The sequence below is a fragment of the Panulirus ornatus genome, chromosome 59 (assembly GCF_036320965.1).
Source record: "Panulirus ornatus isolate Po-2019 chromosome 59, ASM3632096v1, whole genome shotgun sequence".
Lineage (NCBI taxonomy): Eukaryota > Metazoa > Arthropoda > Malacostraca > Decapoda > Palinuridae > Panulirus > Panulirus ornatus.
In genome coordinates this window covers 25,377,575-25,390,230 of record NC_092282.1, presented here as the reverse complement: position 1 = coordinate 25,390,230, position 12,656 = coordinate 25,377,575, and the positions used below count along the sequence as shown (strand labels likewise).

Genomic DNA, 12,656 nt, shown 5'->3' with positions numbered 1-12,656 from the left:
TTTCCACTTCTTGTCTCATTTACTAATGACACTTGTAACCTCTTTCTTAACCTGTCCTTACTCATTCTCTCCATATTTCCAAACCATTTCATGACACCCGCTTCATCTTTACCCTATTTTTCATATTATATGTTATTACTATATGCCTTCCTGTCCTGTCATTCCTTGCTCAGTCAACCCTCTTCACTCCACATATTGTCCTCAAGCATTTCATTTCCAACACTTCTACCCTCTGAAGTACATTCTCATCTACAGCCCATGTGTTGCATCTATACAACATCAATAAGACTACTTATGCCTTCAAACATACTCATTTTCCTCCTCCTGGGTAGTGACCTCTCTATTTGCACATTCCTCATTGCTCACAAGACTTTCGCCCCCTGACCCACACTATGACATACTTATGCTTCTGCAGATCCATTTACTGCCATGTTCACCCTCAGGTATATAAAACACTTCATGTTTTCCAATTATTTGCAGTTGAAACTCTCTCCTCAGCTAACCTTTCTTTTTGCTCAGCTAAACATGATAACCTTGTTTTTATTTACATTTATTCTTAATGCTCTCCTTTCTCATAGTCTTCCAAACTCAGAAACCAACTTCTACTGTTTCTCATTCGAATCTACTGCCAGTACTGTCATTAACAAGTAACAACTGATTGCTTCCCAGGCCCTTCCCCTTCTCACCCCTAACAGACTGCACATGTGCCCCTCATGCCTTACAAACTGCATTCCTGTTGATTTCTCCTTACAAACTGCATACCTGCCCCTCTCTTTAAGACTGCTGCATTTACCTCCTTCACCAACCCACCATAAGCAAATGTTGACATCACATTGCCCCTGCCTTAGACCACCTTTACCTGGAACCTCTTACCCTCCTCTTTACCTACTCATACACATGCCTTACGTTCTTGATAAGAACCTCTTATTCCTTCTTGTAGCTCTCCTCCCACACCGTATATTTGTAACAATTTCTACAAAGCATCTCTGTCATCCCTGTCATGGGCTTTTTCCAGATCCATGAATGCCACATACACATCTTCCAGTCTTTCTTAGTATTTTTCCCACACATTCTTTAAAGCAAAGACCTGATTCAGACATCCTTTGCCAGTCCTGAAACCACATTGTTTCACCCCAACTTGAAGTTCTGTGTTGTTGCTATTGTGGTGTCAGGGTGTTGTGATGGGATTGTGAGACTATTTGCAGTAGAAAAGACCTTCATGTTGAGGTTTGCCTGAGGTAATGGGAGGTTGCGTAGGAAGAGATATACAGGAAGACATTCTCCATGGGGAACTCTGTAATATAGTTTGAATATTTTAGAGGGGAAGCCATTGTGACCAACTCTGACATGACAGCCAACTATGAAGTTAGCCAACCACATTTTCTCATTGTTGTGGTGGGTAGTCATGTATCTTTTGGGTGAGGATGTGTCAGGGGACAGTGTCAAATACTTTTCTGGTGTCAGTTGCCACCAGTACTGTGCAAGAAGGGGCATGTAGTCGGTTGAATCCATCTAGGACATTTGTGAGCCCAGTGTGTAGTGTGATGGTAGAATGCCTGGGTCTCAAGCCTTGCTGATTAGGTGAAAGTGGGATTTTTTTTTATTTTGTTGCTTTTTTCACAGGGGTTGAATGCAGATGGCATGTATCTTAAGTGGGAAATATTTTGTCTAACTGGCTTCCTAATCCAGCCTTGCAGGGTGGCAGATGAATGTATATTAGTTGTAGCTGATGTGCAAGAAGTACAAGTCACTCATTTTAGTACTCATTTACACAGTGCACATTATCTTCACATTAATACAGTACTACACATAAGGTTGGTAAACAATGGGAAGGTTTATGGGGCCTAGTTGTGGACAGGGAGCTGCAGTTTTGATGCATTACGCCTGATAGCTAGAGAATGGACGTGAGTTGATGGCCTTTCTTCATCTGTACCTTGAGTTACCTCGCTAATGTGTGAAATGGCGACCAGGTATGAAAAACATCAGGTTGATAAGAAAATTAATTTCTGAAGCATTTATAAGAGGGGTATTACTTCAGTTGATCGAAAATTGTGTGAGAGGAAATAAATGACTTGTGTCCATAGGGCTTGGTATTTAGGCTACTGTTTTCCTAATAGATGTAATTCACATTGTAGAAGATCTTGAATTATACCTGAAATTCTATATGGATGATGCTAGAGCCATGAGAGAAATGAGTGTCCAGCTTGGCAGTAAACTATAAAGAGACTTAAACTTCAGCATTAGAGAAATACATGGTTGATAAAGTTCACCCTGACTCAGTGTGAAGTGTTGAAGATGGAACACGATGAAAGAAGACCTGAAAAATACTAGCATCATGAAGAACACAGTGCAGTAGTTTTTGTAAGAAAGATACATTAGGGGGAATCATTTTTAACTTCCTGTAAGTAATTGGATGAGGAAGTTTTCCGAAGAATTCTTGTGTTGTCTCAGATCCAGATTAGAGTATTGATCAGTTTCAGGACTTTGAATACTGGGACAAGTCACAGAGGTCAAGAATCCAGGCTGTGGAAGTGAGTTATTTGAGATGAGCATATGGTATGATTAGATACAATGAAGAAAGTAATGGTGTATGAGAGATTTGATGTGGCAGGAAATGAATTGCGGAATGGTAGAGTGGGTGAAATGTAATACTTTGAGGTAGTTTGGGCACATGTAAAGAATGCAAGATAGGGGGTTTACAAGGAGAGTGTATGGTAGTACAAATAATTGGGTTGGTGAGAGAGGAAGACCACCTGTGTTATGGGAAAGTAAAGTGGAGTAGTATTGGAGGAAGAGAAATGGGGGAAGAAAGTGTGGAATGGTGTATGCAAAGGAGGCATTTAAGGACAGGAATATGTGGAGACTCTTTTGCTGTGACTATCCCCTTGATGAGTGTTTTTGGAGGGAACAAGCATCAGAGATATAGGTGACCCATCACTCACCCGCTCATCTTTACAGTGTATATATGTCAATATTCAGCCGGTTGATTGTTTCATTCAACTTCTTTTGTCTTTTGCAGGTGCATTTTACTACTACCTTATTTGCCTTAATTCGGGAAAACCTCTGTATTAAGATGAGAGCAGCTGAAGAGATGGACCAAGCAGATATGGAGCTTAGAGCAACTATAAGGAAGCTCTGGCCCCTTCAAGCGAAAAAAAATATAGACTTCATAGTGCCTCCTGATGATGGTAAGTTCTCAAAAAAAAGACTGGATGATCTGTTGATAGGAAGATATAGGTAACCAGGAGTCCATGCCCTTGCAACCATGTAAAGTTTGGGACAAGGAACCTCAGCTCTGTGAGGTTAATTCATACAAAATGTGCACAGTATGCATTTCATTCATCTCATATAATTGGGAATGGAGTACAGATAATAGATGGAATTATGTATGGAATTATCATTATTATATAAACATCATTGTACCTCCTGATGATCATAGATACTTTAGAAAATATGTATATGATCTCATGATGCTGAAATATATTAAACCAGAAGTCCATTCTCTTGCCATCCAGTATGAGTTGGGATTAGGAACTGCAGCTCTGGAAGATTGATTCACACAAAGGCATGCACTGTATACTTATCATTCATTCCATATATTTAGGAATGGAGTTCATGTTTGTATTTGTTCACAATTTCCTGCATCAGCAAGGTAGTGCTAGGACAGACAAAGAAGGCTTCAGACACTCTTATCCATTCTCTACCTGTTATGTGTAATGCACTGAAACAACAACCCCTGTCCACAACCAGGTCCCTTTGACCCATCCATAGTGTCCTTAGGCTGCTTCATATTCCCTGGTTAAGTCCATTGATGGCATGTTTCCCCCCTATACTGCACATCTCCAGTTCACTCTATCCCATGCATGCTTTTCACCCTCCTACATGTTTAGAGCCTGTGCACTCAAAATCTTTTTCACTCCATCCTTCCATCTCCAATTTGGTCTCCCCTTTACTTCTAACACATACAGGTATAATACTCTTTGTCCTCTTCCATACTCTCCATATCTTCAGACCACTTCAGCACACCCTCATTAGTTCTCTCAGTCACATTGTTCTCATTACCCTTTTATTACTTAGTCATATTACCTCACACCTCATATTGTCCTCATTCATTACATTTCCCACATATCCACCTTCCTCTGCACATTCTCAGTCTATAGCCCATACCTTGCAACCATACATCACTAGGACTACTATACCTTAAAAAAAAGAAGAATTTTGCTCTCCCAAATTATTACTCTTTCCACACATTCCTCAATGCTCCCAGAATCTTCTTCACCTCATTAACCCTATGACACTTCCATTTTCATAGTTCCTTTCAGTAACATGTCCACTCACAGCTATCTAAAACACTCCACATCCTTCAAATTTTCTCCATTTAAATTCACAACCAAACTTATCTGTCCCTCTGCATTGCTAATCCTATCAACTTTGCTTTTGTGTACATTTACTCTGAACTTCTTCCTTTCACACACTCCCAAACTCAGACACCAGCTTCTAGAGTTTCTCACTTGAAACTGTCACTAGAGGTGTTTCATTATTATACAATAGCAACTGACCCATTCCCAGGCCCCCATCACCCCCATTAGACTGCATACTTGCCCTTCTCTCCAAGAGACTTGCATTTACCTCCCTCACCATGCCATCCATAAACAAATTAAAGAGCTATTGTGACATTGCTCATCCCTGTTGCAAACCCATCTTCACCAACTTTACCGACTCCCACACAAGCCTTGCACTTCTAATGGGGACTTGTATTAGCTTTCCTTCTATGCCGTATATTCATAAGACCTTCCACAAGGCATCTCTGTCAACCCAATCATAAGCTTTCTCCTGATCCATAAATGGCACATAGAGGTCCTTCTGTTTCAACAGGTGAATATAGAAAATATATGTCAGATGAAATAATGAAAAGGGCATTTAAATCTTTGTGTGCTGCTGCCATTTAGTTTAAGTGCATACCCAATGATCCCAGGATGTGAGTATCCCTCCAACTTCACTCTGTGTGCCTGATGATGTAGTCATTCTTAGATATTGTATTCAGGATCAGTTTTTATGTTCTGATATGTGTGTTTATGTTAAGTGGCTGTTTTCTTTATCTGAACCACATATAATTTCGTTTGTTTACTCTGTAGCAGAGCAAGGGCCCAAGTGGGGAGCATGCAGTGTTTTCACACCATAGTTATCTTTGTGTAACTGAGCCTTGTTGATATACCTGCATGCTGTTTGGAGTTAGGGTTGACATCTGACATGTATACATGCCCATATGTTAGAAGAACTGTTGCGTAATTTACTGATCACAGTTTCTCTAAATATTCACTGTACCCCAAGTATGGCACTCCAGGACATGATAAAACATTCTCTCAGCTTCCAAGAATAATATATTTTCAGGCTACAACTCGTATACAGTATAAACCCGCTTGTGCTGCAGTGTATACATACTCACTATGCACATATGTAATAATTTTCTAATTTCCAATGATATCAAGCTCCATTATTCATATACAGGTACACCACCAATTTTCCGGCAACTGATGGTTCGGTACCTCCTTTAGTCTGGAAAAAATTACGTGAGAGAACTTGAAACTACCCTAGCCACCAGATTAGTTTATTGGGCAACCACAGATGGTGTGTGTAGGGTGCGCTTATTTACATTCTTTACACTGCACTTGTTGGTGGTGATACCACAATTCTGTGAGATTCTTAGCTTATTTTGCTTAGATTTAACTCTAGCTATGGCTTCTAAGACATATGAGAGTGTCAGTCATGGTGTCAAATGTAAACACCAGTCCATATTGATCCAAGATAAAGTAGAACTGTTGAAAAAAATGTACCGTGGTGTTTCGGTGTGTAGGCCATGTGACATCTACATTATTGGTTCATCAACTGTTTATGATATAAAGAAGCAAAGGGAGAAAATATTGAAATTCTATGCAGACAGCGATTCCAAGAAGCAAATGACTATTAGAAAAACTATGAAAAATGGTAAGAGTACTGAGCATGATTGAGTGATTATGGAATGGTTTTGACAGTGTTGGAGTGATGGAGTGGACTTGTCAGGTAGCGTGACAATGGACCAGGCTAAGTTGTTCCATAAAGAACTTAAATTACAACATGAGCGTGACGTTAGTGAAGAATGGATTCAAAGATTCAAGAAGTGTCATGGAATTTCCATGAATAAAGTGTGCGTAGAAAAGCAGTCTGCAAACCATGAAGGAGCTGCCAAGTATATGGACAAATTTGCAGATGTATAATGTATTTCATTTATTTATTTAAGTTTGAATGGAGAAAAACTGGAGGAAGTGAAGTGTTTTAGATATCTGGGAGTGGATTTGGCAGTGGATGGAACCATGGAAGTGGAAGTGAGTCACAGGTTTGGGGAGGGGGCAAATGTTCTGGGAGAGTTGAAGAATGTGTGGAAGACGAGAACGTTATCTCAGAAAGCAAAGATGGGTATGTTTGAAGGAATAGTGGCTCCAACAATGTTATATGGTTGTGAGGCGTGGGCAATAGATAGGGTTGTGCAGAGGAGGGTGGATGTATTGGAAATGAGATGTTTGAGGACAATATGTGGTGTGAGGTGGTTTGATTGAGTGAGTAATGAAAGAGTAAGAGAGATGTGTGGTAATAAAAAAGTGTGGTTGAGAGAGCAGAAGAGGGTGTGTTGAAATGGTTTGGTCACAAGGATAGAACATGGTGAGAATGAGTGAGGAAAGATTGACAAAGAGGATATATGTGCCAAAGATGGAGGGAATTAGGAGAGGTGGGAGACCAAATTGGAGGTGGAAGGATGGAGTGAAAAAGGTTTTGAGCGATTGGGGCCTGAACATACAGGAGGATGAAAGGCGTGCAAGGAATAGAGTGAATTGGAACGATGTGGTATACTGGAGTGGATGTGCTGTCATCGGATTGAACCAGGGCATATGAAGAATCTGGAGTCAACCATGGAAAGCTTTGTTGGGCCTGGATGTGGAAAGGGAGCTGTGGTTTCAATGCATCACACATGACAGCTAGAGTCTGAGTGTGGATGAATGTGGCCTTTATTGTCCTTTCCTAGTGCTACCTCGTGTGCATGTGGGGGGAGGGGGTGTCATTTCATGTGTGGCAGCTGGAATGGATGAAGGCAGCATATATGAATATGTGCATGTGTATATTTATATATATGTCTGTGTATGTATATGTATGTATATGTGCATGTGTGGGCGTTTATGTATATACATGTGTATGTGGGTGGGCTGGGCCATTCTTTCATCTGTTTCCTTGTGCTACTTCGCTGACACGGGAGACAGCAACAAAGTATAATGAAAAAAATATATTTGATTTACATTTAATATTTTTTTTTGTCGCTGTCTCCTGCGTTTGTGAGGTAGTGCAAGGAAACAGACGAAAGAAATGGCCCAACCCACCCCCATACACATGTATATACATACACGTCCACACACGCAAATATACATACCTATACATCTCAATGTATAAAAGAAAGAGACAGGAGGTCAAGAGAAAGGTGCAAGAGGTGAAAAAAAGGGCAAATGAGAGTTGGGGTGAGAGAGTATCATTAAATTTTAGGGAGAATAAAAAGATGTTCTGGAAGGAGGTAAATAAAGTGCGTAAGACAAGGGAGCAAATGGGAACTTCAGTGAAGGGCGCAAATGGGGAGGTGATAACAAGTAGTGGTGATGTGAGAAGGAGATGGAGTGAGTATTTTGAAGGTTTGTTGAATGTGTTTGATGATAGAGTGGCAGATATAGGGTGTTTTGGTTGAGGTGGTGTGCAAAGTGAGAGGGTTAGGGAAAATGATTTGGTAAACAGAGAAGAGGTAGTAAAAGCTTTGCGGAAGATGAAAGCCGGCAAGGCAGCAGGTTTGGATGGTATTGCAGTGGAATTTATTAAAAAAGAGGGTGACTGTATTGTTGACTGGTTGGTAAGGTTATTTAATGTATGTATGACTCATGGTGAGGTGCCTGAGGATTGGCGAAATGCGTGCATAGTGCCATTGTACAAAGGCAAAGGGGATAAGAGTGAGTGCTCAAATTACAGAGGTATAAGTTTGTTGAGTATTCCTGGTAAATTATATGGGAGGGTATTGATTGAGAGTGGTGAAGGCATGTACAGAGCATCAGATTGGGGAAGAGCAGTGTGGTTTCAGAAGTGGTAGAGGATGTGTGGATCAGGTGTTTGCTTTGAAGAATGTATGTGAGAAATACTTAGAAAAGCAAATGGATTTGTATGTAGCATTTATGGATCTGGAGAAGGCATATGATAGAGTTGATAGAGATGCTCTGTGGAAGGTATTAAGAATATATGGTGTGGGAGGCAAGTTGTTAGAAGCAGTGAAAAGTTTTTATCGAGGATGTAAGGCATGTGTACGTGTAGGAAGAGAGGAAAGTGATTGGTTCTCAGTGAATGTAGGTTTGCGGCAGGGGTGTGTGATATCTCCATGGTTGTTTAATTTGTTTATAGATGGGGTTGTTAGGGAGGTGAATGCAAGAGTTTTGGAAAGAGGGGCAAGTATGAAGTCTGTTGTGGATGAGAGAGCTTGGGAAGTGAGTCAGTTGCTGTTCGCTGATGATACAGCGCTGGTGGCTGATTCATGTGAGAAACTGCAGAAGCTGGTGACTGAGTCTGGTAAAGTGTGTGAAAGAAGAAAGTTAAGAGTAAATGTGAATAAGAGCAAGGTTATTAGGTACAGTAGGGTTGAGGGTCAAGTCAATTGGGAGGTGAGTTTGAATGGAGAAAAACTGGAGGAAGTGAAGTGTTTTAGATATCTGGGAGTGGATCTGGCAGCGGATGGAACCATGGAAGCAGAATTGGATCATAGGGTGGGGGAGGGGGCGAAAATTCTGGGAGCCTTGAAGAATGTGTGGAAGTCGAGAACATTATCTCGGAAAGCAAAAATTTGTGTGTTTGAAGGAATAGTGGTTCCAACAATGTTGTATGGTTGCGAGGCGTGGGCTATGGATAGAGTTGTGCGCAGGAGGATGGATGTGCAGGAAATGAGATGTTTGAGGACAATGTGTGGTGTGAGGTGGTTTGATCGAGTAAGTAACGTAAGGGTAAGAGAGATGTGTGGAAATAAAAAGAGCGTGGTTGAGAGAGCAGAAGAGGGTATTTTGAAGTGGTTTGGGCACATGGAGAGAATGAGTGAGGAAAGATTGACCAAGAGGATATATGTGTCGGAGGTGGAGGGAACGAGGAGAAGAGGGAGACCAAATTGGAGGTGGAAAGATGGAGTGAAAAAGATTTTGTGTGATCGGGGCCTGAACATGCAGGAGGGTGAAAGGAGGGCAAGGAATAGAGTGAATTGGAGCGATGTGGTATACCGGGGTTGACGTGCTGTCAGTGGATTGAATCAAGGCATGTGAAGCGTCTGGGGTAAACCATGGAAAGCTGTGTGGGTATGTATATTTGCGTGTGTGGACGTATGTATATACATGTGTATGGGGGTGGGTTGGGCCATTTCTTTCGTTTGTTTCCTTGCGCTACCTCGCAAACGTGGGAGACAGCGACAAAGCACAAAAAAAAAAAAAAAAATCTCAATGTACACATATATATACACACACAGACATATACATATATACACATGTACACCACCTCGCCACACATGGAATAACATCCCCCTCCCCTCTCATGTGTGCGAGGTAGCGCTAGGAAAAGACAACAAAGGCCCCATTCGTTCACACTCAGTCTCTAGCTGTCATGTAATAATGCCCGAAACCACAGCTCCCTTTCCACATCCAGGCCCCACAGAACTCTCCATGGTTTACCCCAGACGCTTCACATGCCTTGATTCAATCCATTGAAAGCACGTTGACCCCGGTATACCACATCGATCCAATTCACTCTATTCCTTGCCTGCCTTTCACCCTCCTGTATGTTCAGGCCCCGAATCTTTTTCACTCCATCTTTTCACCTCCAATTTGGTCTCCCACTTCTCCTCGTTCCCTCCACCTCCGACACATATATCCTCTTGGTCAATCTTTCCTCACTCATTCTCTCCATGTGCCCAAACCATTTCAAAACACCCTCTTCTGCTCTCTCAACCACACTTTTTTTATTACCACACATCTCTCTTACCCTTTCATTACTTACTCAATCAAACCACCTCATAGTTCATAGTATATTTTGGACACATGGGAGATGTATGATTAGTGGGTTAGAGGTGTGTTGATGAATTATTATTACATGACCATGGTTGGTCCGGCAAAATGGTTATTTCGGCAAGGGTTTGGAACCAAGAGTGCCGGAAAATCAGTGATGTACCTGTTCATGTATCTACATTTCTGTATGTTATTTATATACATTTTTCTTTGGTGTACTATCCTCTTGTGGATTTTTACATGATGTTGACCAGCTGAAAGGAAAAAATCTGGAAAAAGTATTTGGAAACATTGTTTGAGTTACCAGTAGCTGTTTTCCAACACACTACTCTCCCGCTTATTAGACTTGGGATTTTTAAAAGCTCCTGACAATATATGGCATGTTCACAGTTTACTGCCAGAAGCATACCACTCCCAATATACAAATGGGTTATGTTCCTGGAGCCTGTTTGTTAATTGAATTGTTTGTAAGTCAGAAACTATAAAGAAATATTAATTCACATAAAATTAAATACAAAAGAAACATGAACATTCTACCCCAGAGTGAAACAAAGCTGAAGATTAAGGGGGAGCAGTGGTTTGGAAATGTCTTAGTAGTAAAATCAGGGGTTAATGTTAGGGTGAGAGGTAAGGAAGGGGAAGCAGTAATGCAAAAGGATGAGTTGTGAGAATGAGTGGAAAAAGTGGAAAAACATTATCCCCTGACTAATGTGGGTAAAAACAAAAGGGGATTATGAAATGTTGATAATTATCAATGCTTATGCACTTAGCCATGAAAAGGATGATGAAGAGATGCTTGTATTTTGGGAATAGTTGGGTGAATGTGTCAGTACTTTTAATGAGATCAGGTATTAGTGATTGGTAATTTCAATGTAGAATTGGGTAATGTGACAGTTGAGAGTATAATTAAGGGGCATAAGATAGTCACTGAAGTCAAGAGAAATAGTGAACAGCTTGAAGAGTTTCTTTCTCTGTTCCATCTAGTCATGCCAGATGCTCCTTTGAAATAACTAATTTCCACAGCCTGGATTCTTTACCTTCATCACCCATTCCATGCCCTTGTTTCAGCTGCATAGCTCAGGGTTGGGAGGGCTATGCCCTCTCTCAATCCTTTCTTTACTTCCTTACTTACACCTCTACCCTTCATTATTATGTTAAGAGACCGAGTAATTCTTCTATCCTGTAATGCCCTCCCCCATATCTTTCCTTTCATATTACCAAACTTATCCAAGATAGCTCCTAAATACTTTTATTCTCTCACCTCTTTTATTCTTTCAATCCCCATATGGATCCGTAACACGGCTTAGTACCCTTTCTTCTTTCATTCCATAGAGTTTTGCAAAATTTATACTTTCTCTCTGTTTCCTGTCAAGCACCATTGCTTTACTTTTACGTGCTTTTGCCCCCAGTCACCGACATTACATACATCATAAAAGACTCTTGTAACCTTCTGCAACTCCACTCTTGGCAAACAGCACATTATCATGCACAAGCAGGCTTGTTACTAGCCACTATACCTCATCACTGCACTCTATCTCTGCACCTACTCCTTATAGTCTTAACCTGTCTCATAAATCATTTCACTCGACTCTGTCATACACTTTCTATAGATCCATAAAATCTCTGTGCAGCTTCTTACCTTTTGCTAAATACTTTCCCTCAGTCATTTTTACCACAAAAATCTGATCCATACATCCCTTACCTTTTGTAAAACCCCCTTGGTCCTCACTTATTCTGCATTCAGTCACTTCTATCACACTATCAATCAGTGCTCATGCATACACTTTTCCTGGTGTACCTAGCAGACTTTTTTCCTTATAATTGCTACATACATCCTTAGCACCTTTTTCTTTTAAAAAAGAAACAATTATAGTTTTCACCCAATCCTGAGGCACAAGCTTCTGTTTCCAAGCTAAATTACATGTCATATGTCTCCCATCTATCACACTTTCTCCTCCCTACTTCAGCATTTCAGCCATAATCCCATCCATTCCAGGTGCCTTTCCTACCTTCAACCTCATTATCTTCCTTTTTTACGTCTCTTCTTGCTATAGGCCCTTGCACTTGTATCCTCTACCTTCCATCCCCCATATCCATGCATGTAACAACTGCTGCCTCATCATCTCCCACATTCATCTGCTCTTCAAAATACTCTTTCCATCCTCCTTTCCCCTCTTCTTTTGGATTCAGCAATTCTCCTTCCTTAGTTCTCACATTAACATATCCATTCTTACATCCACCTCTTTCCTTTTCACCTCCCTCCAGTAGAGTTTCTTATTTTCCCTGACCTTTTTGCTCTGCTTTCTTCCAAGATCTTCATCTAATCTTTCTTGCTTTCCTCTGGCACCTTCTTAACATTCCACAAACACATCTTACATTCTCCTCTCCTCCTCTGCTGAACTTCCACTTGAACATTCGTTTCAAGCAGTCTACTTCATGCCTTTTTTTCTTTTCTTCTACAGCTTTTCTAATCTCATCCATCCGCCATGCAATTTCCCTTTATATTCTTATATCTCCTGATCTTGTATCCAACTAGTACTAATTCTACAACCTTTATCA

General features: G+C 40.8%; 1 protein-coding gene across 4 annotated transcripts in view; it reads left to right on the top strand.

Annotated features, from left to right (window-relative positions):
- cac (calcium voltage-gated channel subunit cacophony) overlaps positions 1-12,656 on the top strand; it is a 1,845,957-nt gene that overhangs the window by 1,670,128 nt on the left and 163,173 nt on the right. For all 4 annotated transcript variants that reach the window (XM_071696567.1, XM_071696568.1, XM_071696569.1 and 1 more), the window contains one exon: positions 3,020-3,188. In XM_071696567.1, the coding sequence (XP_071552668.1) occupies positions 3,020-3,188 (169 nt within the window). The remainder of the gene's footprint in view (positions 1-3,019; positions 3,189-12,656) is intronic.